Source organism: Bradysia coprophila, unplaced genomic scaffold (assembly GCF_014529535.1).
Source record: "Bradysia coprophila strain Holo2 unplaced genomic scaffold, BU_Bcop_v1 contig_151, whole genome shotgun sequence".
NCBI classification, from domain to species: Eukaryota; Metazoa; Arthropoda; class Insecta; order Diptera; family Sciaridae; genus Bradysia; species Bradysia coprophila.
This window is the reverse complement of record NW_023503423.1, coordinates 2,187,564-2,214,343: the sequence shown is the minus strand read 5'-3', so window position 1 is coordinate 2,214,343 and position 26,780 is coordinate 2,187,564. Positions and strand designations below refer to the sequence as shown.

At 36.9% G+C, this 26,780-nt stretch overlaps 2 protein-coding genes and 1 long non-coding RNA gene across 4 annotated transcripts; 1 reads left to right on the top strand and 2 right to left on the bottom strand.

The window, feature by feature from the left end:
- Positions 1–2,160: 2,160 nt before the first annotated feature.
- On the bottom strand, positions 2,161–11,760 carry LOC119074386 (organic cation transporter protein-like). 2 transcript variants are annotated; one of them, XM_037180504.1, is made up of 8 exons: positions 11,296–11,760; positions 4,787–5,153; positions 3,787–4,054; positions 3,333–3,624; positions 3,052–3,226; positions 2,833–2,978; positions 2,504–2,634; positions 2,161–2,431 (listed from the first exon to the last, which is right to left on the bottom strand). In XM_037180504.1, the coding sequence occupies exons 1-8, from the start codon at positions 11,494–11,496 to the stop codon at positions 2,392–2,394; spliced, it is 1,620 nt and encodes a 539-aa protein (XP_037036399.1). In that variant the 5' UTR covers positions 11,497–11,760; the 3' UTR covers positions 2,161–2,391. The 2 variants fall into 2 exon arrangements, with proteins under 2 accessions (XP_037036399.1, XP_037036400.1); XM_037180505.1 differs by lacking the exon at positions 11,296–11,760 and adding an exon at positions 7,426–7,554 and having other exon boundaries at positions 2,169–2,431.
- A 2,899-nt stretch (positions 11,761–14,659) lies between these two features.
- LOC119074384 (guanine nucleotide-binding protein subunit beta-5) lies at positions 14,660–16,642 on the bottom strand. Its single transcript, XM_037180499.1, has 5 exons — positions 16,424–16,642; positions 15,632–16,161; positions 15,426–15,566; positions 15,156–15,365; positions 14,660–15,088 (listed from the first exon to the last, which is right to left on the bottom strand). Exons 1-5 carry the CDS (start codon positions 16,539–16,541, stop codon positions 15,023–15,025), a joined length of 1,065 nt encoding a protein of 354 aa, XP_037036394.1. The 5' UTR covers positions 16,542–16,642; the 3' UTR covers positions 14,660–15,022.
- Positions 16,643–23,017: 6,375 nt separating this feature from the next.
- LOC119074383 lies at positions 23,018–25,438 on the top strand. Its single transcript, XR_005087186.1, has 3 exons — positions 23,018–23,123; positions 24,990–25,142; positions 25,208–25,438. It is a non-coding gene; the product is annotated as an uncharacterized LOC119074383 (long non-coding RNA).
- Positions 25,439–26,780: the final 1,342 nt, after the last annotated feature.

Below are 26,780 nucleotides of genomic sequence, written 5' to 3'. Positions count from 1 at the left end.
AGACCTGATGGTATGACAGTAGTTCCGTGGAGTCATGGAAAATCACTTTTATGGGATGTAACAATACGTGATACTTTGGCTCCTTCATACATCAGTGAATCCTCTAAGAAAGCAGGGTCTATTGCAGATAAAGCGGAGAGATTTAAGCATAATCATTATATACGTCTTAAAAAAATTCGAGTTGTTTTCGACGTAAGTGAACTGATGTCATTGTTGAATCCAGAGGCAAAAGGCTACCAGCCGATTGCAAAAATTCTGCTCTGGTCATACTACTAATTCTATAACTATACTGGTGGGATATTCTCCCAAGCTCGAAAGCGGCAGTAGGACTATTTTGAGAAACAAACACCTTATTTAGGGCATGTAGCCCGTTCAAGCTCTGTATTTGTTCTGATTTTATTTCGGTAAAATACACCGTATTTATAGGCCAATGCTTAGGCAACTTTCAATGGTTTCGGTTAAGTTAACACGTGAGCAACTTGCTACCACGGCGCTTCACAAGCATGTATAGAGTTCGGGTAAATTGTCAGTTGCAGGATTAGTTGTTTTAAGTGAAACCATTGCACAAAATTTATATTAAAAAAATGGAGGAAACTCAGTCTAGTGAAATTTTCTTGCATCGAAGTTCAGTAGGTAGACTAGTTAGGTAAACTGTTTCATTTTGAGGTTTTAGCGAAAGTGTACTTGGTTCACCAAAGACAATTTATTTGAGAACGAGATCTTCATATTCATCTGTTATTTGTGTGTCGCTACTTCCTAAGTTTAGAAGCTAAAAGCGATATTCTCCAGCAATTTTCTTCAGCCCTACTCCTTAGTTCTTTCAAATCTGACTCGAAAGCAACTTTTCATATCACTTCCTGGTTTTCTATTACGCGATTACGCCTTCGAATGTTACGAATCATGGGCGCGCGTTAGCATAGCGCCCGTGACGCAAGTCCTATTACTAGAAAAAATTTCAAAAAATTTTTTTTTGTCGTAGACTGCAGAACCATATATACAGCAAATATTGAAGTTCTACAATTCAAAGACAAATGACTCCAAATTACCATTAAAAAAAACTAGGCGTCCGTACGAGTTCAACGAGCTATCACACGTTCTTGCAGCTTAAAATTTGGCCACGCAAAAAATCTTCCAAGAAGCCCCATTTCCATACATTTTGGTCAATTTCAGTACTTTAAACGAAATGAAAAAATCCTACGTTACTTTGTTAGTCCGTCCGTCCGTCCGTCCGTGTTTCCTATCTTCTAAAGTCTTCTTAAAGATTTTGTTGAAATTTTGGGAGTAGATTCTAGTCGTCATTCTAAGACATTCCAGAAAAAAAAATTTGGGGGGAACCGTCCTCGTTTCGGAGCTAGGGCTCCTCGAAGTTTCCATATAGGCCCCATATAAGAACACCTTTAAGTGTGTGTGTGTGGATGGGTATGGTAGAACAAATTTGTTCGCTTTTGGTATTTGGTAAGCTCTGCTCGCCGCAATTTTTTTTCCTAAATTAGAAAAATTTTCACATTTTTTAAATTTTTTAAATTTTTCAAATTTTTTAAATTTTTTAAATTTTTCAAATTTTTTAAATTTTTAAATTTTTGAAATTTTTCAAAAATTTTTAAATTTTTCAAAAATTTTTCAAAAATTTTTCAAATTTTTTAAATTTTTGAAATTTTTGAAATTTTTTCAATCTACTAATTCTTTCAAAAGAACTGATATCAGTCAAAAACACTCAAAAGAGTAAAAGTGACGCAAGTCCCTGTGCATACTTCCAAAACAACTGATATCGCTGGAGGTGACGCATTCTGCGCTTGTACGCAAAAACTGTAACAGCAAAAATTTGACCAAAGAAATTCTAGAAACAAAATTTTACCAAAAAAATTTTGCGTCACAAGTGGCATATGTTGTATACAAGTACTTTTAAGAAATTTTTTAAAATAGGCAAGAATATGTCCTAATACGTCCGAACCATCTGCCACTTTGTGACGCAAAATTTTTTTGGTAAAAGTTTGTTTCTAGAATTTCTTTGGTCAAATTTTTGCTGTTACAGTTTTTGCGTACAAGCGCAGAATGCGTCACCTCCAGCGATATCAGTTGTTTTGGAAGGACTTGCGTCACTTTTACTCTTTTGAGTGTTTTTGACTGATAACAACAAGCCTTCGTATTAAAACAAAATCGTGTTTCCGTCGAATTCTAATTTATTTTCTTAAAATGATAATGCGATCTATCTTAAATAAGTTTTAAATAAAGTATAAAAATAAAACTGAAAATAAATATAATTCGTCATAGTTGAGTAGGTGTAGAACATATAAAATATCACATAAATCTTCATCGAATCAGGATCTTTCGGATTGCAAGTTCGAATCTTTTAATTCCGAAGATGGGGGCATGCATTGCACACAAACCTCTTTAAACATCTGGTATCTCGTTCACTGGCTTAACGTTGTGCCTATTTTATTTTGACAAAAAAAAAATATTTTCAATTCTTAGTCCAACTGTTCTTGAAGTCCCCTGCACTCACTCTTTCACATTTTTTATTTCATCCTCGGTCGGTAAGATCAATTTATTGTCTTTCGTCAAAATTAATGCGCCAGCTCCTATTAAACCGAAACATCCCATCAATATCATGGGCAGATCTTTCTGTACATGCTCCTGTTTGTAAAAATGTGTGTGGAGAAAATCGGATTTTATTACAACTGCTGGGAAAAAAGGACTTGTGGAAGGATGTATAATTGTCGTAAAGGAGTCGTCAGACTCGTCGTTGCCATTGAGAATCGCTTAACAAATCATTGAAGGATCCCGCGCACAAAAATACAACCTTTACCGTGCCTAGAAAATGCAAATACAAACCAGAAGCCATAGATACGGCACGGTGATTAAGCCAAGACCAGCGGCAAAATTTCCAATTCCAACCGATAAGGTACGCATTGAGGTCGGATACAGAACCGCTGTAAATGTCGGAACGAGTGCATTGGTAGCCCCAATCGAACATTTTACTGAAACACAAAACGAAAAACGGACGTCGTAGTCGTAGCACACCGAAAGTACTCACGATGGCGAAACACTTACCTATCATGGCAAAAGTAATCACACCGAGATAATTTCCGTCTGGAAGAAAATAAACTGCCAGGCAGCCTGCACCAGCGACCACCATGTAAACGACCAAATTAGTTTTGAGTCCCAGTTTTAGTACCACAAAAATGCAAAGTAAAATGGACACCGCTTCCAGTAAACCAGCCATTATCTGCGTTTGTGGATAGTTAAGTGATTAGATCGTCAATTTTAGTAAATAGTCGCTTGGTTTTCCAAAGACGCAGAAGGTATCCCTAGCATATACCCACATAACTCACCGTTGTAACGTAGATATCACCGCCCAGATGCGCCAAATGCAAAGTGAGTCCGAAATAAATCAAAACCAACGAATACCAAATTACAATCATCAAAAGCGTTGTCCGACAATACTGTCCCTTGAATAACTGCAGGAACGATGCGGTCACTGTTCGTTCCGGTTGATGTAGTGTTTTCTCGAATCCAGACGGCAATTCCATTTTGTTCCACTTTGCCGCTACGTTAATCACTTTGACCAATTCGTCGATTTTACCGTTCTCCAACAGCCAACGAGGTGATTCTGGCATATGATACCTGCGAGGGCAATTGAATGATTGCGGAAATGATTTTAAGTATTAGAAACATAGAGTGAGAGGCAGGAATGGATCGTAGCCCATTCGGACAAAAATTAAAGGTAAAACTCTCTCGCTGCACTCGGGAGCTCATGAATTTGCGAGCGATAAAAACTGTATTTACCATGCAAATAAAAAGCCAATCCACGGTACGGTAATAACCAATTGCAGTTCTCTCCACTGAGGGACAACATACGCTATACCAGCAATTAAAATGTACGAAACAGCCACCGGTAATATGTCCAACACTCCAATTATTGTACGCCATTTACCACTGACCAGTTCGACGACTAACACGAAACTAACCATGGTGACGCCCATCGATGCAAAGCCCAGTACTGTTCGTAGTGCCATAAACATGGACAATGATGTTGAGAAGGCAACCGCAGTGCCTACAGAAAAAAACACGTTTTTTACGCACAAGAGACAGAAAGTTGAAACGTTAGTTTTCAATCCTGATGTATGAGGTACTTATGCTGCTAGAACTGTAACAGTAATTTGCACGACAACGAGTGAAAGTAAGAAAATTCAGTGTGTGCAAGAGTTTCTCTCTGCATTTAGTACTCGCTCCGCTCGGTCTACAACAAGCAAAACTACCTAAAATTAATCGTCCGATACAGGTACGTAAATAACTAACGTTTACTCCGTACTGTAAAGTGTCAGTTGGAGGTGAAAGATAAAAAATTAGTTGACATGCTGAATGCTTCAAATATAACAACAACGGATGAACGAGTTGTTCGTTCAACAGTTTTCTGTGTCAGAAAAGTATGTGAGCGATTCTCAACATTTTTCACCTTAGAATGGAACACCTCTGATGTCTAAAGTTTCGAGGTAAGGATCGAGCGCAAAATGAGAAATAATTCTTCTACTTGGATGAGGTCCTTGCAAGGACACTGCTTGTAGATCAGAATTTATTAATCAGTGAGCGGAACAATCTAAGTTCCACTTCAAAGCAAACAAAGTTGACCAAAGTCATTCATTTCATTCGAGGTGTGTTTACCAACCGAGTCAAATTGTCCCTGTATTTCAGCACGCAAAAAGCGATTAGCGATTTAATCGATATGAACGACAAACAAAGAATCATGTCCAAGTTTCACACGAACCCATTTACACATTCAACTTACCGAAAACGGCTTGCATTAAAATTAATACCATTAACGTGTGCCGCCGACCGTAACGGTCAGACACCCATCCGCTGCAAATACTTCCAACAGCAGCCCCGGCAAGGAAACACATTTCCACAACATTTACCAAATATTCCCGATCGCATACCAAATCCCATTCGCTGATTACGTTCTCGTGTCCATCGAATTCGTACGCTTCACACTCGTACGAATGGAAGTCTTCCGTTGTGTCGAATGTTTGTCCGGTAGCCGCGAGTATACTTCTCAAATCTATCGGCTCGCATGGTTTTGTTAAGCTTTGCCACAGTGTAATGTTTACGCTTCCCATGCCTACGGGCCGGGCACAATGGAATTCATGTTTGTAGCCCTGAAATCGGAGAATTTTGTTGTGATAGACGTTAAAATACTGATCTGATCTGATGCGTGGAATTCGGTAGAATAAACTTGGAGTGAAGGACTCTTTTGATTCCACGGTTATAGCTCCTTTCACTCACATCACCCCACGTAACGGTATAACGGAAATGATTCATTACCTGATGACATTTTCGGTAATTTTCATTTCAGCCTCCGTTTCTACAGGGCTTTTTTTCATGTTGAACATTAACATATGTTTTCATATGTTTTATCGGCTATAGTGCAAGAAAATGAAAAAGGATGAACTGAAAATGGTCCACATATAATGGATCATTTTAGCAGGGGGTATATTGCTATGTAATGGTCAACTTTCGCATGGGGCGGGTAGTAATAGTTATTTATGCAACAAGTTTCAAAGTTTCAAGAAATTGATTTAATTTTAACCGTAATTTTGATCGTTGTGGTAAGCGCAGATCTATCAATTTCGTCTCTAAAAGAAATCAAGTAACCAATCACCGCCACAATCTTCTTCTTCTTCTTTTTCAGCCTGTTTCTATCCACTGCTGGATGTAGGCCTCTCCGACTTCTTTCCATTTCGTACGATCCATTGCCATTTGCTGCCAGTTTGTACCTGCAATATTCTTAATTCCGTTTGTCCATCTCTCTGGTGGTCTACCTATAGCTCGTCTTTTATATGGTCGCCAGTTCATGATCTTTTTGGTCCAACGTTCGTCTGTCCTTCTTGCAATATGTCCCGCCCAGCTCCATTTCAGAGATGCTATTCTTTCCATGACATCAACGACCCTGGTTTGTTGTCGAATCCATTGATTCGTCATTCTGTCTCTGAGTGTTATTCCAAGCATACTCCGTTCCATGGCTCTTTGTGTCACTCTCAATTTATCTTCGGATGCTTTTGTTAAAGTTAACGTTTCCGCTCCATAAGTGAGCACTGGAAGGACACAAGTGTCGAAAACTTTGCGTTTTAGACTATTATTCATTTTGCTTTTGAAAATTAGTCTGAGTTTTCCGAACGCTGCCCATGCAAGACCAATCCTACGTCTTATTTCTGCAGTTTGGTTGTCCAGACCTAACTTCAGTTTATGTCCTAGATATACATAGCTGTCGACTCGTTCAATGACAGTGTCACCAATTTTGATTTCTCTATCGTCCCCGATGTTGGTCATGACTTTTGTTTTCGATAAGTTCATCTTGAGGCCAACTTTGCTCGCCTCTTCACTTAACTGTTGTAGCATAAGCTGAGCCTGACCTAGATTCGCTGCTATCGGTACAATGTCATCAGCGAAGCGGAGATTGCTCAGGTACTCTCCATTTATCTTTATTCCCATTTTACTCCAGTTTAACTTCCTAAAAATACTCTGCAGAATCGCCGTGAATAATTTCGGTGAAATGGTGTCACCCTGCCTTACACCTCGGCCAATTCTGAATTGTTCCGTGCTCTTATGAAGTTTTATACATGAAGTAGCATTTTTGTACACATATCGAATTGTGTTGGAGTACCTTGAGTCTACTCTACATTCGTCTAATGCGTCCAATATCGACCATGTTTCCACTGAATCGAAAGCTTTTTCGAAGTCTATGAATAGAACCGCCACAATGTCGATTGAAAAATTAAGTTTTGCATCGGAACTGTGATAATTCACACAATTTCGTTGTCAATTAGTTTTTATCTTTTTTCAAACAATTTAATTAGTCAAATACATGGTAGCCGTTTTTCAGCTTGTGCCATTTAGGATGTCGGTTCGGTTGTATCGAAATTCATAAAATGGTGCTAATGTTCCCGCAGACGTGGCTGCATTTTTTCGCATTGTGATTTTTCAATCAATTCCATCAGTTATCATCAATTAACAACTTCAATAATTGCTTCATTGCTTAACATATAATTCTATAAAAATCTTATTCATCAAAACGTTTTGAATTTTCTTTTGTCATTACTGCTTTCACTTTTTGTCACTAGTGACGAAAAGCATCAGCGATAAAAAGACCCTTCATACGTGACCCAAACGGCGCATGAATAAGTTCACTTTTCGCCGTTGCAGAAATAAGTAAATTAGAACGACTCTTCACACGTAAAGATTAAATCGTTCGTATAATGAAGCAACATTGCATTTAAATGTTTGCACTTGAGATATAATGGTTATTGCCCAATCACACCGCTTTTTCGGTAGATTAATTTCTTAGACAAAAACGTCTGAAAAAAAAACTGAAAAAATTACTCCGAAAAATTCATTTTTTTTATTTCCTGCTATTAAGCATAAACAACGTACGACTAAATGACACAGTTATCGCCATAAAAATCTTCTTTCGCATTCAAAATTAGCAGAATTTTTTTCATTTACTTATTTACATCGCCTTCACAAATTGCATAACCTTCACAATTGAGTATCAATATCAAGTTCATCGTTACGAATAAACAGTCAAAAGTCAATATACAGAATAATGATTTAATAAGTTGAAATGAATTGTAACGGCTTGACGGGGAACCGGCACGATGGTATTGCTATGTTTTCAATGTTAAAATTGGCTGAACCAAACTCTCTTCGGCGAAAGTAATGCAAACAAAGGAATGGAAATAAGTTCGGAAAAGCATGAGTGTAATGTAAAGCATAGAGCTGAGTCTCAATGCAAAAGATACCAATAAGGGAGGGACGGATCGATTTTTTTCGCGATTTTTTGTCACATATCAGTAGAAACACGAAAAATAAGAAACTGGTACATCGGGCATTCTCAAAATATTGTCTCATTTAAAAGATTTTACAAAAAGAAAATCGATGAAAATAGCACTTCCCACTCAATTTCACACCCAAATCACATCCACTCTGAACTTAGTCAAATATGGCTTAACGAAGAAAATCGTCGTCAAAGTCGTTACTCTTAACATGAGTATTAATTTTGAAACGTCAAATCCACCAACACAAAAATTTAGTGACGACTGTGAAAATTGTAATAATTTCGGTGATTTCGATGTGATTCAGATTTTGTGAGAAAATGTGCTTCTTGTGTTTTTTTAACAGTGCAATCAACGGTTGACTTAAAATATTCGTCAAAACCACCGAAATTACGAAAAATTTACATTAACCAATCATGTAAACAAACAACAATATTGTCGTTTGGTGTGATGTGAAGATCAAAAGAGATGACCCAGTAGAAATAAAATGTCGGCGGTAATCTTAAAAATTACGTTTTAGCGGAAACGCTTTAGTTTAAATGTGTATACGTTTCCGGTAAAATAAATTAGTGCGAAAACAATCACTTTTGAGGAACTTTACGATAACACCTTTAGTTAGGGGTAGGTCACATCCCTCATTGCTTATCTTTTTCATATAACGACAGATGTCACTCTACTCTTCCGTCGTCCAATTAACAAAATTCATTTTGCTTACAACAAAAACAGCCGAAATATCGACAAATATCCGTAAGCTCTGGCTACTGTTCTTTTGCCTACCTTTGTTAAATGAAGTACAAAATTAATTTGTAGAAAATGGGCGAAACAAAAGAAGTAGTAGATTTGATTAGGAAATTGATGTTTGGAAACTAACGGAAAATGTGATAGAGTTTTCTCTGTACATTCTGTCATAAAATTACTAATGTCATGCCGCTTGTTTCCATGTGAACCAACTTCACCATTACGACATTTACTCTGCAAGCTCTGTAACACTGAGAATGAGTAGCTTAACAGTTCTTATGGGATTTTAAACATGCAACTGTCAAATTACGAATTCTTAGTGTTACGAATGCTACGAGAATTTACGTCATGGTCCACAGAGTCCATAAGTTCGTCCTAAACTACCGTACACTGCATAGAAACCTTAGAGGAGACATTTGTGAGAGAAGATATATGAAATTCTCTCACAAATTCGCTTCTCTCGACAGGTTTTTATGCGTTGTAAGGTAATAAAAGGTCGGTGCTCTTAACATCAACCAATGCAATTCTTTTTTTACGTCCGAGCCCCTGATCAAAAAAGTACTGGCGGATAGAAATTTTCTAGACGGTTATTGCTACCTCATATCCACAAATCACTTCCACGTTACAATATTGTCGTAATTGTGGCATTGTAATCGGATTTATTGAAGTAATTAATTACGTGCACAGTTTATGTGAATATAAGTTTCAATTTATTAAGACAAATTCTCGTACTCGTACACATGAACGGCTACCTGCTTAACATACCACACAAAAAAAAATTGATTTAATTACATAAAATTAAAATAATTACGCTTTCGATTGACCGTGATCCTCGTCAAGATCATTGATCATAACAAACAATAATAAGAACAACAACAGCAAAAGCCACACAAAAGCTAATATCTCCCCATTCAAGTCGTTCACGTTATTATGCATGCAGCGAAAGATCAGTGGTTTACTAGGTAAATGTGTAGAGTAATCGATTGAAAACATAGCAAAGTTTCATTCAAGTTTCATTGAACTTTCGTGTGATGGTTGATCGAAATTTTATAGGTAAATTGTTTGGTTTAGAGATCGATGAGTGGGTTTAATTACATGGCCAGCGAAAAAAAAAGTGTTGGTGCTTGCTTGCCAAAATGCAATGAAGTTTTTTCTTTGCTGGTTTTTGGTGTTTCTTTTTAATCGGCGTATACGTTGATGATGATTTGTTTTGATTTATTGGCATATGACACCCGAATAGAAGCAAGGTTGATAAGTTCGGGTTTTTATGTTATTTCCAGAGAAATACTTGATATGCAACACCTCTTTCGACCTTCAACTTAAGATTTGTTTAATGTTTTTGCGTTCTACTCAAAGTAGATTGAATTGAAGTTTCGACCGGACCATTTTCTTTGCCAACATTAATGGGACCAGAGTAAACGTACGTATCCGTTTCTCATATGCATGCGGGTTCCGACCTCATCTACACTGCACCCAGATTTTCTTTTTCAAATTTATTTCCTAATTGACCATCAAATTTTCTCATCAAAATTGATTTTTCTGCTATATAAACTGACTGAGATATACATCGTCCTCCTCTGGCTCTGAACAACAAAGTATGATAGCACGGTCGTAGTCATGACTATGTCCAAGCTCACCGTGCTACCATACTTTGTTGTTCAGAGCCAGGAGGACGAGCACAATGTGTATCTCAGTCATTATGCATACTACTTGTTTCATGAAATTTTCGTTTTGATTTTAGTAGAGGGCAGATTAAAAATCACATAAAATGAAAATGGAAAGCGCGGCAGAATTTTGAGAAAAGTCGGATTTTGTAACAACAGTTACTCTCGGTGAACTTTGATTTCTGAAATGTACCTAAATATTCCTTAAATCAATTTAAGAATTATTGGAAATTTTTAAGAAGTTTTAGGAATCTTTAGGAACTTTCTGAAATTTTTAGAATTTTTAAGAATTTTCATAATTTAAAAATTTCGAATAGTAAGCCCTGGTAAGCCCACTATAGTAAACGAACATTTTCGAGTGACTTTCACTTTCAGTCAAGTGAATTACGAATAAGAATGCGAATATTGTTTTGAAACGGATTTTAGTCTTGGACATCTCTCTCAATACAACAAATCTCTTACCGACTAACATGGACATTGTAGTAATAAAACAGCGAACATTGCAAAATCATTGAAGAAACTTGAACAATTTTGCTCTACCAACAAAAGTGAAACCATAGATTTCTACACCGTGGCCAGGTGTGAATAAATGTAGCGAACTGTTTGTTCTTACAAAATGCCACAATTTTTACAGAAAAAATGAAATTCAAATTGAATGTCGGCGGCATTGCTGAAACTCACTTTTAATTATTCAATTTGGTTTACTGACCGTGAAGAGAAAAATTAGTTTCATTTTCCCAATAAATATTTGCAACGGAAGAGGCAATCGTTTCTTACAGAAATGAAATTGACGTTAAAGAACCCCAATGAAAACCTTTCGTTCCAACTACGAGTCCGGCATAACCGCATAAGTAATCAAATAATTCAAATTTTTCTTCAAAAAGAAATTCAACTGGAAACGGACTCTTTTTGAAGACAAGCAAGTCACCCCGAAACATTTATTGTCCACTATAATTCCAATTTAATTCCAAAGGTTCCACTTCTTATTTCCAAAATCTCCATCGTTTTGTCCCAAAAATTCCACAGCAGCTTCGGAACAATCTGTATGTAATTCGAAAACGACTCACCTGGAAAACGAACGCATAAATTTGAAATGTTGACGGACACTGGCACAATCCCAACAGAGCGGTCCAGAAAAATTGCCACCAGCCGTAATGCCCGATATACGTTGATATCACATCACTATCACCATCCTCATTCGAATTTCCATTCAACTTATCGCCACTGAATTTTATAACCGGCACATCATCCACTTTATCGCCGTTCATTTTACCAAAGTTTTATCTTATTCGATGAGAGCGAGCCAAAATTTGGGTTTTGAAAATCACGAAATATCCGAAAATTGCTTTAAATTCGTCTTGGACTCCGTTATTTTTCCCGCATCCATTCAATATTGTGCTTTGGTTGACCGTTGTATGTTTCGAGTTTGAAATTGCATCGACGACTAAATTTTTGAAATGAAACTTTTTCGTTATATTTTAACGGAAAGCACAAGAAGGCTATGACACGTTTGTGTGTAGTGATCGATTGCTGAAGTGAGCATAAGAACATTTTTTCCGGTATGTGTTGGTAAGTACGGAACACAATTCGTGTCATGATGTGTAACAACTTTTGATGCTTTTGTTCTATGTATGAAAAGTACGTGTGGACAATAAAGCTTCACATTTCGTGCCAGCTTCTTTTTTGTAAATATTTTTAGCATTCATACGATTCATACGCGTCACAAATTCAGGTAAGTCTCTGGCGTCTCTGGCTTAACCTATCACAGACGGCAATCTATTACAAGTTTTACTATTTGATCTATTACTTCATTTGATCAAAGATTTTCAGAGATTGATTTCAAAAATCTTTTACTTCATTTGTTTTGAACATGCGTTTTGCTATATAAGACCTAATAATTCAGAGCTTGTCGTTTATTATTGCTGTCGTTGTCGATAACAGATGACAGCCGTGTGTAACAGGTTAAAATCAACTTGAAAATGACAACATGGAATGACGTAAATTTTAACAGAAAAATGAAAACATTTTTCAAGGATTTTCTTACGTGATATTCGTGTTGACATAACTGTTTCTCGTGACGAATTTTTCATTTTTACGTCACACACGGTAATACACGGTGCGCCTTAACCAAATTTAAATGAAAGTTCCGCATAACATTTTGTTTTTAATATAAATTAAAAAGAAGGAGGTCCACTGATTATAAAACCAGTCATACTATCGAAAACGGCTGGGAGAATTTTTAGTTGGTCGACATGAGTCGAATTTTCCTATGAGGGATTTTATAAACGCGAAATTGCAACTATTTTTGAACTTCCATATATTATTTTTTTCTTTAAATTTGTACTTTACATTAATACTTTACGTCATACATAAGCTGTAAAACGCCACCAAAAATATTTAAAATTAATCGAGCAAATTTAGGATTACAGCAATGATTTGGAGTTGATGTCACGCTACTCGAATATTCTGCGAAATCGAATTATTAAAAAGCAATGCTTTTTATGTGTCTGTGTTTGTAAACTTTGGTCCTTTTATTTCACTGGATTTTTAATAGCTCCGAGATAACAATAAGTTTATGTGTACACACCGTGTTCTTCCATATCTGTCATTTTTGTTCTAAATCAGCCAAAGGATTGGGTTTCTTCAGCGAACAATCGGTAGAGTCCGCTCATCACTATTTTAATGAAACTTGGAAAAAGTATGAGGTATCTTTGGGTCACCCCCAGTACCCTGAAAGGTTACTCAAAGCTGTTTGTGATTATAATAGTAGCCACGTTTAAACAATAAAATATGAATTTATATATTTTGTATATAGATTTAATATTTGAATAAGTGCTTAAGATTTCTTCTGTTATTTCTGTTATTGGAAAATTGTTTAAGTTAATTTGATCATCTGAAATAAATTCTATTATATTTAAAAATGAATTTACATTGCTTTTTAAGAGTAATTCGTGTTGGAAGAGCCCAAATAATTCGATTTCGCAGAATATTCGAGTAGCGTGACATCAACTCCAAATCATTGCTGCAACCCTAAATTTGCTCGATTTATTTTAAATATTTTTGGTGGCGTTTTACAGCTTATGTATGACGTAAAGTATTAATGTAAAGTACAAATTTAAAGAAAAAAATAATATATGGAAGTTCAAAAATAGTTGCAATTTCGCGTTTATAAAATCCCTCATAGGAAGCTCGACTCATGTCGACCAACTAAAAATTCTCCCAGCCGTTTTCGATAATATTACTGGTTTTATAATCAGTGGACCTCCTTCTTTTCAATTTATATTAAAAACAAAATGTTATGCGGAACTTTCATTTAAAGTTGGTTAAGGCGCACCGTGTAATACGTGTTCATACTCATTCAATGTTTGAATGGATGAGGGTGGATAGCTTTGGCAGTTCACGAGTGGCAGCAAATACAGAAATTTTAAAAAATGCTAGTTTTTCGTAGACCACCGCCGCCATTCACTTTAGTTACTATACCAGGGGGACGATTCTCGTATTTTCCTAACACCAAATATTCCTAACTTGACAGTTGCATGTATAAAATCGATTAAGAACTGTCAAGTTACGACTGTATGAGAATTGAGGTCCAGGAACGAGGAACTTGTCCTTATGCTATTTATTGGCTCAAACAGAGTTTTCTTTGTGTAATAAAGGGATTGGGGTTGACGATCAAAAGGTCAGCTTTTAGAAATTTTATTTGACTTCGAAAACATCAGGCAGGACGGTCATGTAGATAATCGATGGCTTAGTAAGAAATTTGACGTTTCGCACCGTCTCTTTAAGCTGGATCGCAGACCGTTTGGCAAAACCGAAGGATGAATTTGAGACTGCGACGAATAGACTGGGTAGAAATCACACTTTAGGATTCACTATTATATATCCTTCTCTCTCATCGAAACAGTCTATTGATAATGAGCCACGTCATTGTTTAGGGGTCGTACAAAAATGACGCCACACTTTATCAATGCTGTCATCAGAATACATGCACTAATAACTCGACAAGAATGCTCTTTTTGCACCACTAAATGGGGTTGGTAGAATTTTAACTCTAACTGTAGATATACACATAGCAGCGCGAGTTTGACGTAAAATTTCTTTTGTTTGTGGGCCTTTTCCATTTGTTTTGAAATGTCAAACTTGCGAAAGCTACGCAATTTTGATGATTGATTCATTTCGCAAGTTTGAAGTTTCGAAACATTTGGAAAAGGCGCACAAACATAAGAAATTTTACGTCAAACTAGCGTTGCTATTATATGTGCATCGGCAGTAAAAAGCACATAAAAAACTTAGTGCGAAAGAGATGCACGATTGTGTGAGACAATTTCATACTTCCACCCCTCAAAAACTTTCATCTCTTTTGCACTAAGTTTTTTTATGCGTTGTAGGGTCGACGCGGCCCCAGGGGAAAATTTGTAACATTTATCTCAGTGTGATTTAGACATTTATTTCAGTAATACTTTTTCGTAGTTTTATTGGTTTGGAAACATCGATTTATAGATCTAGACACGGGAGTGTGTGCACTCCCGTCAATAAAATATTATCTGGCAACAATTAAATAAAATCTTTGGTAATTCTCTCATTTGTCGAACAGTTTACAAGCTAAATTATTATTGTTTGGATAAAACTTTGGTTTTCATTCTGCATCTCCTTACACCTCGTCTGGTTTACCTTTCAATTACACGCACCCGAATAAATAAATTCATTTAAAACCACCAACAACAACGGTCTGTTGGGTGATCAAATATTTTTCCCTAAAATCCTAATTCCATACGGGATGAATGGTGATGTGCTTTAAGCCCATACTCTTAAAGTGCAGTCCCAACTGCCGGTAGACAGAGCAGTACCATCAGGAGAGACCTGTCAGAGAAATAACAATTCGTCAACATCGTTCGAATGTGGACGAAAGTGGAGCAAGGAAACCAACCTGAACACATGACACCTTGTTCTCATGGCCGTACAACAAACAGATCCGTTGCTGCTTCAACGAATCCCAAATGTTTACCGTATAGTCATTGTAGCCAGCGAATAGTAATCGTCCACTGACCGAAAAGTCAACCGAATTCACACCGAATATGATACTGTCCTTAGCATAAACAGCCACTTCTTTGTCAGCCCGAACATCAAAGAGTCGGCACTGTAAGTTCAAAAAAAAAATGTTTTTTTGTATCAACCCAATCCGATCAACGAAAATTACTGTGCTATCGTCCGATCCAGTTGCGATGGCATCACCGCTCGGATGAAATTTAACGCTGTTCACGTCCGAAAGATTGCCCTCGAACGACTGAACCACATTGCCCGAACGCATATCCCAAATGAATGCCATCTTATCGCAGCTCTAAATGGACCAATCGAAAAGTGAGAAAACGGAAAATCGATTTCGAGTCGGTTCGGTTGGCTTACCCCAGACACAAAAGTGTTGCCCGTTTCATTCGGTGCCAGGTCAATTGACATCACGTCTCCGACATGACCGTGAAAGCTTTGCAACAATTGACCGGACTCAACGTCCCACAGCGCACAGGTAGCGTCACCACTTCCGGTCAGAATTTGTTGATCCGAATTCGGGAACGTACAGCACGACATGTAGCTAGTGTGCGTGCCGACCGTTTTCTTCTTCAACGCCATCTCTTCATCCGCACAGATCGACGGATACACAGTAACCTTGTTGTCCAGACCACCACAAGCAACCAAATTTCCCGACGGTGCATAGCTGCATGCCATTATCCAAGTGGTTGGCATTGTAACCGTATGCTCTTTGTTGGTGGTGAATGCATCCCAGATGATCAATTTGCCATCCTGACTGGACGAGACGATGTGCCGTTTGTCGGGAGACCAGTCGGAGCATAGAACCTTGGCTGTGTGTCCCTTTAGCACACGTCGAGGTTTGATGTTAATGAATGTAATCATTTCGATGCGATCAGCCGCTGCTGAGACTGTAACGAATAGAGGCATCTTGAGTAATTATTGATTGAAATACTGAAAAAAATCCATTTTCCATTGAATGTTAAGAAACGCCTCGGAAGGTAGGCTGATTGGCGGTGCATTTCAGTCAATGGAAAATTGTTTTTCTTATTTTCAAATGATGAATTGACCGAATAGTGGTATCATGAATAAAGTGCAAACAGAAGAATCAATAGACTGATGAATGGAAGCAAAGGAAAAAACAAAACAAAAAATCAATGAAATGGCTCGTACGCGTAACGTCGTTCAGTTTTTGTCGTTCCTCTTCCAATCTGGATTTTAGATATTCTGCCTCCTTCTGCAGACTGGCCAATTTGTCGGCAACATTATTTGCTGGACTTATGTCAGTCATTTCAATTCCGAAAAGCAAAATTGCAGTCACCAGAAAGGAAAACAACAAAATTTTCTTCTTCGCACAAACAATCAACTGCGGAATACAATGACAACTGCTGAATGAATGAAATCTTATGAGAGAGAAATTCGTTATGAATGGAAGAGAGAAAATATTTTGAGATGGCGAAAAGTGGTGAAAATGGAAATGGGGAATAAACAAAGGCACGAAGACCACGCGCGTATATTTCAAATATTTCTTTTAACTGTTGAGTTAGCTGCACAGAGATTTCGTAAAATTAAAAAAAGAAGAAATTAAGCGATAGTCTAAAGCTACATAGCTATTGTCGATATCAGATGATTAATCATTTCCTAGGAGTTAGCCATTGATGGCAGTCGACTCGACTGAGTCGAGTGTAAAGAAGAATGGGGAAAGTCACGCCTCAGCAAAAAATGTACCATAAAGACAGCAATGAACTATATCGAACGAAATGAAGAACTTTACAAGGTATGGTCACTGCCAAAGACATTTGTGTAACAATTCATTGCGCCAAAGACACAAAGTTCATTTCATTGAATTTGCTTCAGCTGGTCTAGTCTAGTCATAGAAACAAAAATTCATGTTTAAATTTCACTGGCGTCGACTGTAATAGTCATAGATGTAGACTACCCAGAGGAATTATGACAGGAAATTCATTGAAAAATTATATCACACACACCACTAACTGTAAACGTCAACTTTGCTTTGCTTTTGACGTTATGAGTCCCTTTACTTTTGACATTAAAGGTCCCTTTTAACTGTCTGTAAACGGAGCCGTCACACATACATTTAAATATATGATTTTTCATTTTGATTTGTCAGTATGTTCTATTGATAGGGCCCTTGGTAATAGTTATTGTTTTGGACAATTGATTTTAGGCAATTTCGCGAGTTGTAGCCCGAACGAAGTCAGCACGTAATATATATTACACACTTGTCACGAGGAAGTCGAGGCTTGCCGAGACTGATAGTGACAAGTGTGTACTCTAATTTATCACATAAGCGAAAACGAGACAACAACATAGAACTGAAGTGTAATTTTTGAATTAAACTTCTAGTTAAGTAATTTTGACAGCCGAACACCGCGCGTATGTGATAATAGATATTTAAGCTGTCAGCGGACTTACGTCGTTTAGCACTCCGTTTACGAGGGAACAATTGAAGCTCCTACCACTTTCCGTTGTTAGAACGTAAACGGAGAGCTAAACTGTGTAAGTCCGCTGGCAGCCTTATGCCACTCAGCATCATAATATGCAAAAGCAAACTTAAGATGCAGCTGATGCATAAATCGTAATTTCAATCTCGGACCAAAGTACTTTATTAGGGGCCGTCCATAAAGGACGTCCGCGATTTTTCTGGAATTTTAGACCCCCCCCCCTCCCCCCTTGTCCGCACTTTTCCACTACACAAATGTATGGCGGTCACACTTTGGCGAACCCCCCTCACCCCCATAGTGCGGTCGTCCTTTATGGATGGCCCCATTAGGCTCTCCATGTGTTATGACACACGGCCTGCGGTACACACATCTAGAGTCTAATAAAGTCCTTTGAACTCATTGTCATAATGGTAGATTTTGTTACGAGTGTTGAAAAGTTGATTTTTTCGGAACTAGCTCGTCCTAACGAGGCGGAGCCGAGTAGGACAAGCTTACAAAGTGTACCGAAAAATTCAGCTTTCATCACGAGTCACAAACGACGATTTTTGCGCATGAAAACTGAATGAGACGAAACCACAAAACATGCACACTTGATCGCGGCCGGAAAAATATAAATGAAAATCCTATTTCGGTCGAAGAGAGCCGAGGCCGAGAAAGTACTTTCTTGGCTGCAAATACCTCTCTCTGAGAGGTACAACAAAAATCAAACTTTTCAAAATCCGTCGAAAAACTGAAATTTAAGCGCAAAAATATCTATCTTGTGGCCCGAGAATTCAACTTCCTTAATAGGTCCTATACACTAAAATGTACAAACACACCGTACGGAACTGATTATTCTTCAAAATATCAGTGCGCCGGTACCTGCATGATGAATTTATTTTACTGTCCCTTTTCCTGTTACAACCAACGTTAAAAAAGAATCGAAATCACTCTACCACCCCACATGCACTACTGCATCCCTATAAATAAATTTAAAAAAAAAAGATTTTCATTGACCGTTTTGTTTATCCAGATACGCACATTTGTCGATGCTTTTCTTCCCAATTCATTTGGTGCTGTGTTCTGTGCATGATTTTTATTTGTAATAACAGAGAGAGAGATATAGAAAGAAAAAAAATTGGTAAAGAGATAGGAATTTCTATTGTCAATTGCCCATTGTCGGCAACATTTCTTTTATGAACAATGTTCTGTTACCTTTCCATTCAAAACCGATCTATTTATTGAACGCACGCAACTCAATTTTTATATATTTGTCATAACAGAGTTTTCTGTTGTTGTTGCTGCTGTTGTGGACAATAAATGAAATTCAGACGTTGGAAAGGCTTCTTCTCGGGTTTATGTAAAAAAAGGAGGAAAAAATGGTTTTCGTTGTCGTCCTACAATGAAAACACTAAAAATGTTCTCCATCGATAATGCGCATCAAACCGTGTGTGGTAGTTGGGTTCAGTTTTGTTTTCAAATAATGCCTAGCACAAGCGGCTAGCCTGCGAGCGTAAGTGACATATTCTTCTCTGTGTAATTGTTAAAAATTCGATCAAAATTTGTGAAAATATATTTAACGAAATTTTGACATTTTTTCTTTCTTGAATTTACGCTTCAAGGTAGGTATTACGGATATGTACGTACCAGGATCCGTACGTGTCTGTAACAATAGAATTTATTTTTTAATTTTTTTTCTGTTGCACTATTCTACCATTCAGTGGAATATTTATGCGATGTGTACATATCTACATATTTGGAGTCAGTCATATAATACAACAAGAAAGAGCTTCAGTTTCGGGAAAAAGATAAATTACGAAACGTGAGAATTAGGAAATATTTTCAACATTACGAAGGAATTCCAATGAAATTTCAACTCTAAAAAAAACATTTTCACACAAAAAGGACACAGGTTGAACCGTATTTTGCTATAGCGTCAATTTTGTGAATCAGTTATACATCGTTATTTCCTTGTTCCTTAATCATAACAGTGACACAACAGAAAATTCATACCCTAGAAGTATCGCCAAAGAAATATTGGCGATTCTTCTCGTTTTGGCGATAATTTTTTTTTGTGTTTCTCACTTTGACGATTGGGAACAGGATATTTGTAACGTTGCGAATTGGCAACGGACCAATAGATACACATGAAGGTTAAATTTTTTACGTTGCAATTTGGCAACGAGCTATCCATATACAGTGTATACTCGGACCGACACAACTACGAATAAAATACCTCTTTCCACAAATTTATTCGAAAACCAAAACATCAGCTCGTTAAAATTGGAAGAATTTCCATAAAAATTTCACCAAAATGGGAAGAATCGACAAGAAATCAATAAAAACTAAATTTTAAAAGAGTCAAGCTTTTTGACGAATCTTCTGATTTTATGGCGATTGAAAGAAGTCAACGCAAATCGCCAAAATGGAGAGAATTACCGGAATGAGAATTGTTAAAAAGTTAGGAAAGAGTCCTTTGGATAGTAGGCCATCCCCGATTCCGAGGCATGTGGGCTAAATAAGTGTTTTTCCGTTATTGGACCCGTATTTTTTTAGTATTTAAAAAAATAATTTAGGCATGAGGAGCGAGACATTTGTCGAATGCGTTCCATAATACACCATTATTCTCCTCTCTCTCTATCTAGTTTCTGGAACTGAGAAGATGAACTATCAATTAATGAGATGAAACGAAAATAAAACAATGCATCAGAACAGTCGGAGCGTTTGCTGCGACTTAGCCCCGTACGACCCGTAATCCTATTTCGTCCGTAACCATAATACGTCCGTAGCCGTAATACGCCCGTAACCCTAATACGTCTACAACCTTCTAATGCGTCTGTTACCAAAATGCAAGTCAAGTTGGGCATGGTCAAATTTACTAAAAGTGTTTATTTTTAAAATTGCGCATAGCGCAATTACGAAAGCCCGTACGAAGTACCTCTCAAATAAAACCAACAATTTACGATATTATTTTAGAAACCCAAAATTTTTTGCCAACTTTCTATTCGGCATTCAATTATCTCTCAAATGAAACAAAAACTAGCAAAATCGGATGAGATTTACTCGATTTATGTGCAAAAAACACTTAGGGCCGAGTAGCGGCCTTAGTCCAAGGGCCCAAATTTGAAAAATTTTTCGCCACGTTCTTTTCGGTATTCAATTACCTTCCATAAAAAACTAAATCTAGCAAAATCGGATGAGATTTATTCGATTTATGTGGAAAAAACACTTAGGGCCTAGTAGCGGCCTTAGTCCAAGGGCCCAAATTTGAAACTTTTTTTGCCATCATTCTATTCGGCATTCAATTATCTCTCAAATGAAACAAAAACTAGCAAAATCGGATGAGATTTACTCGATTTATGTGCAAAAAACACTTAGGGCCGAGTAACGACCTTTGAGCCCTCCCAACAAGCCCTCGTTGCATCTTACCCAAAAACAATGTTCAGCAACTTTGTTCTACTCGTCAATACCTTTCATTTGATATATCACAAGCAGCTATTGCGTGCGTATTTCGGTAGATATCGTCGAAAGACTGAAAAACACCTATAGGGCCCTAGCTCTGGAAGGGCCGACCCTACCATGCCCATTTTCGAACTTGACCTTACTTTTGTCGATACCAATCGGGGAAAAAAAGAATTTTGAAAAAAGGTTGTGATTTGCTCAAGCTAGAGGGGTCACAGACGGACGGACGGACGGACGGACATTTTTTTTATTGCGGATTCGTCATCTATGAACATAACCAAATGCTTTGCCCTTACTGTCTGCTTCCAATTCGACGTGTTACAAACGGCATATTAATCTTATAAGCCCCCAGTACTTCGTACGGGGCTAAAAAGTCAGGAAAAATTCGTTAAATCTTCGGGATCTAGGACAGGGGAGAGATAGATAGTTATGAATTGGCGGTTTGAGAATATTTGCCTACGTAATTGATCTTTAAATTTTTTTAAATTCTCTCAATAATACCGAGGAGAAATATGAAAAATTTAAAGAAAAGTTTACTTTTGAGGTAGGTGGAAATTCTGGTTCATATCTGGGAAACCACTAAGCGATGCAAGCTCCGCCGGGCAGATTTCGACAGAGTTTACTTTTACCTTTCCAAATCACTTTACAATTGATTAGTTGAATTTGATCAACTATAGTAGGCTGTGTAAAAATGAATGAACGTGTAAATTTTTGCTCCGAAAAAATTTGTCTTTTCGCTTTAATTTTGCCTTAATTTCAATTAAAATATCCAAAGCCATTTCGACTCACCCAAAAAGTTGTTCCACGAAATGTCGGTATTGGATCACCCGCTACAGAAAAAACAAGAATAGACCGGCTTTAAGCCTAGTGAGGTCTTTTTTCTTTCTCTCAATTTTCTCACTTCTCGAAATACCAACTACCAAATACGTGAGTTACAAATAGGCAAGCAGGAAGAATAGTTTCTTCAGTCGATATCCAGCTGTTGAACAGTAAACATCGCCACCATCGTTCTATCAGTTTCCTAGTCAACTACCAATTTTGTATTCAACTACCAAACTCAACTATTCAACAACCATTTTGGTATTCAACTACCAGTTTGGTAGTCAACTACCAAAAATTCAAGCTTTAAATAGGCAAGCAGGCAGAATAATTCTGTCAGTCGGTGCGCAGCTCTCGAATAGTAAACATCTCTGCCGAAAATTACGTTCGGTTGTCAGATACCAACTACCAAATTTTCTAATTGCAATGCTAACTATGAGCGATCGGTTATCAGATAACAAATAATTATTATTTGCCTGGTGTTGATTTGCTCATAGTAGCATTGCAATTTTGAATCAAGGCTGTTATCGTCTCATTTTTTATTTGTGACACAGACACATGGACGGACAGACAGACAGACAGACGGACAGACAGACAGACGGACAGATGAAGTGTTTACAATAGGGTTTTTTTCTAAAAGAAAAAAGACCTAAAAATGTAGAAAATGATTCACTCCTTCGGGAGGGAGATACTTAAATTTGAAGTTTTTCATACAAATGGTTTTTCCGGCCAGAAAATCGATTTTCCATTTTCCGGAAAAAAAATTAGTTTTATACTTTCTCACCACAAACAACATGCGATATCAAAAAAAAATCGAAAGTAGCAATGCTAGCGGACTATTAGCCAAGGGATCATTCCACTTAAGCTACATTGTAGGACGATCTGAAAATGCTACCCTAGTTCTTATTTAAAAGAAACAACACTTGTTCAAATCGTAATTAATTAATCTGTGTCAATCAGATATTTACTTTCTTTTCGAAATGCAATTTCCTTAAGAGGATAAAAGGCATGATTGAAGGCTCCATCAATACAGTCGATAATTCGAATTTATTCTGAGCGTAAGGAGTTGCTAGAAGAAAACATTATCATGAATTCCAAATTTATTCTTATTGCGTGTGTTCTAGTCATTTTCGTTGCATTTGCTTCAGGTAAGACATAAATAGTATTTTTCGTTACGACTCCTGACTGGTCTATTTTACCCTATCATAGTCTAATTTTTGCTTCATCAACGACTATACGACTCATCCGCAAATTGTACGTGATCCATGCAAAATTCCACGTTTTATACGTATTAAACCCGCTCGTTTTATTTCTGTTTTTCATATTTAAATGCTACTATACGTCATGACCAGATGAAAAAAATATTATTTTAATGACTCAACGTTGCAAATAATTGGGCAAAATTGATAGGTTTTATTATTGCAATTCTTGCGTCTCACTTTATTTCGCATGTCAAACATAATATGACAATAAGGGTATTCCAGATCCCGAGTTTATGTTCGAGAATATTGACTATCCAGTATATCGGGTATAATTTGTATAAATGACAATCATGACAATTGTCAACAGAAAAATAAATAAATTTGAACTCGACTGATTTTCGTCAAACAAAATGCCATTATGTAGCGTATGATATCAGTCCGATAATATATTTAGTTTTTCAATCGGACTAAATATCTACAGAGTGACAAGACTTTGAAAACACGAAGTGGGCGACATGTAAAAAAAACTTTTTTCCGAAGTCTTATTGCTCAGAATATAGTTGGTCCGATTAAAAACTAATTACTTTAGGAGAGTTCTGAGATCGTGCGCCTTTTGTTTGACTAATCTCCGTCGAGTCAAAATTTATTTATTTTTCTGCTGCCATTTGTCATTTATCTCGTCATTTATAAGATTTAAAGACGAATTTTCACTGGAACGAACACGATTTCATCCACAGAGGTCGGTTTACTTATAAATATTGAAGAGTTTATGTCTATATGGATGAAATTTGACAATTCGTATAGCCTTGGAACATACCCATTGTTGATATACTGGATGTGCTCGAATATAAACTCGAGACTTGGAATACCCTTAATGTTTGTATTTTGAACAAACAAACACAGTTGATTCAGTTGCTAAGAGGTTATAGAGTATATTATTCGTAGATAAAACCGAAAAAATGACATCGCAAAAATTCAATTATTAAAGTAGATATATGGTAGATACAAAGTTGGGTTACAAGGAAAAGTTTTGGAGTTTTAGTGGACACGGGTTTCAGGCTTTTTCAAAATTTGTTCATCCTGAGGAGCCACTGACAGAAATAGTCAATTCCGGTTCTTTTTCTGTGATTTCTTTCAAGAAGCTGCACTCACGGAAAATGTGAAAGAGCTCAGCTCTAGAATTTCGGGATCTTCTGTAGTTTTATCAGGTTTTTTGCTTCTCTTCTGAACGTCTGAGCCGCTTCTTCAGATAACTAAAGGTTCGTTCCTTCATTGTCCACCATTTTCCGAGGTCGAGAATTGAGGTAGTTTGAGGAATTTTAGAGTTTTTTCATGGTTTCTTCGATTTGTCCTTGTTTCTACTTACAAAATAACTGATATCGCTGAGGGTGACGCATTCTACGCCTCAACGCAAAAGTTCTATCTACAAAAAATTGACCTAAAAAATTTAACAAAGAATATTTTAGTAAAAAAAATTACGACACAAGTGGCAGATGATTTAGAACATATTTTTCCCTATTTCAACTATTTCGACATTACTATGTCGACAACAACTCAAATCCAACAAAAAATCCGATGGAAGTGGAAAGTGACAGAGGAATCATCTGTCATCCCAAAATTTAGGAACCAACCTAGTGGAAGCTTAAACGTTTGCGTAAAAGCGCTTTGAGCGTCATCTTTATCTGATACGAATTATTTTATAAGTGGAAAGACTTGCGTCACTTCCACTTTAAGCGGTTTCTCTTTGGATCGAACCCTATACTATCGGCAGTGAGTGATGAAGTAATTCATTTTCCTGTCTTAAAATTTCAGGTACTACTAAGACATTCGGAGCATGTTCGTGCAAATGTTGGAACAGTTACTGTGAACATCCAACATCATCAGAAACGTGTGATCAGTGTGCCAAGTCAATTTCTGGAATTGATGGAAGAACAAGCATGGATGGAGGTTTTTGCTGGATCAAAAGTACGTATAATTCATATTTGTTATGGTAACTGTACGTAAAAATTAACGTTTTCAATTGCTCCCAGTTGGAGATGTTGGCCTTGGTAACTGTGCTGAAAAATGTCTTACACTTTTTGGAGGATGTTCCCACTATAATGGATATGAACACTACACATATGGTAATATGTGCTGGTGCAAATGGAGCCAATAATTAATTATATCAACAAACACTGCCCTGCTCTTTCTACAACGTAAAAATATTGATAATTCTAAAGTTTCCCATTTTTCGTTTGTCATTAAATAAATGTTTTTCAAACTTCTAACTTTTATTGAACGTTACTTCTGTTGAACATTGTGATAAATTACCCATTCCGCTTCCGCTTCCATCTACAGTGATGAACACTTAAAAGTACCCATTGAGGTGAGGTTTCAACTAACAACGAAAATTTAGTTAAGGAATCCCATATGAGGAGAATGTAACTAAAATCGAAACTGAAGTTGAACTACTGGATGTGGATGGTCCAACTGCATCAAATCAGAGTGGTTAGAAGCCAGAGAAAAATTATGTCGATGGCATGTTTCAATTGACGAATAAGAGGGACTCCTTGACAGCCAAAAAGTAACTAGATATTCGAAAGTGCCCAGAAATCGAAAATTTTGAAATGACCAGAACTCCAGAAATGACTAGAAATCGGGAAATCACCAAAAAACTAGAAATCTGTCCTTTCTCAATGAGATGGACAATTGGTTGAAAAACGATAAAATCGTAAACATAGCGAGATTAGTGGGAAACGAACAGGAATCAGTAATTAAAATGTTTAGATGATAACAGGGGAATATACGACGGGAAGCGAACCGACATCTTTTGTAGGAAAAACTTTGTCATTGAACTGTGATAGTTATCGAAGCAAAATTTTCGCTTGCTTCAGGTATGTTGCTTCAGTAAGATTGAAAACAAATATTCTTTACCGGTAAATCCCAATATTATTACCGGTAAATTTACACAGAAATTCTTGTGTGAAATATGTATCTTGTGATCTCAGAACAGTATTTCCGAAACAGGACCAACTAAGTGCGCTTGGAATTTAAAGAAATTTAAAGAATTTATTGAGACGATGTTCGACATGTAAAATGTTCAAAATGTTGCTTATTCTATGGCTGTAGGTTTTACGAGACGATAATCATCAGGTGTCTTGCTCATTTCGTCACGCAACCAAGAATTTATCCGAAATGTGTATTTAAGATTCCTAACTGCAAAGGATTGTAAAAACATGACTGGAGATGGTGTTCGTGTCAACCATTTTTTTTTCGAAATAAATATTTCACAATAGACATCAAGGTCACACCAATTTAAAGTCCCAAACGTTAGACCTTATACACCAAGGCAGAGCTGCCTTGTATACACTCATATCTACTTTGTCAATAGCAGACTAATGAAAATCCTAAAACGGTCAAAATTACATCATACGAACTTTTGAATGGTCCCACGCAAGTAAAACAACAACAACGCAACTCTCAAATTTATACATTCAAATATTCGCACCGAATGTACAATAATTTAGCTAGTTAATTTTCGTGCAAAACTGTTATTGCTTTATGGTCAGACAATATGTTGTTGTTTTTGGGAAGTGATTCCGTCATAATGTTGGAATTTCTGAA

Bases quoted from the DNA above. Each gene is read 5' to 3' on its own strand.
- LOC119074386 (XM_037180504.1), bottom strand. From the start codon at position 11,496: ATGAACGGCGATAAAGTGGATGATGTGCCGGTTATAAAATTCAGTGGC. The intron at 3,227-3,332 runs GTGAGTTATGTG...CCACAAACGCAG, and splicing joins GTGATATCTACGTTACAACG to ATAATGGCTGGTTTACTGGA. The intron at 2,432-2,503 runs GTGAGTGCAGGG...AAAATAAAATAG, and splicing joins GAAATAAAAAATGTGAAAGA to GCACAACGTTAAGCCAGTGA.
- LOC119074384 (XM_037180499.1), bottom strand. From the start codon at position 16,541: ATGACTGACATAAGTCCAGCAAATAATGTTGCCGACAAATTGGCCAGT. The intron at 16,162-16,423 runs GTACGAGCCATT...TATTCGTTACAG, and splicing joins AAAACTGAACGACGTTACGC to TCTCAGCAGCGGCTGATCGC. The intron at 15,089-15,155 runs GTTGGTTTCCTT...TTTCTCTGACAG, and splicing joins ACAAGGTGTCATGTGTTCAG to GTCTCTCCTGATGGTACTGC.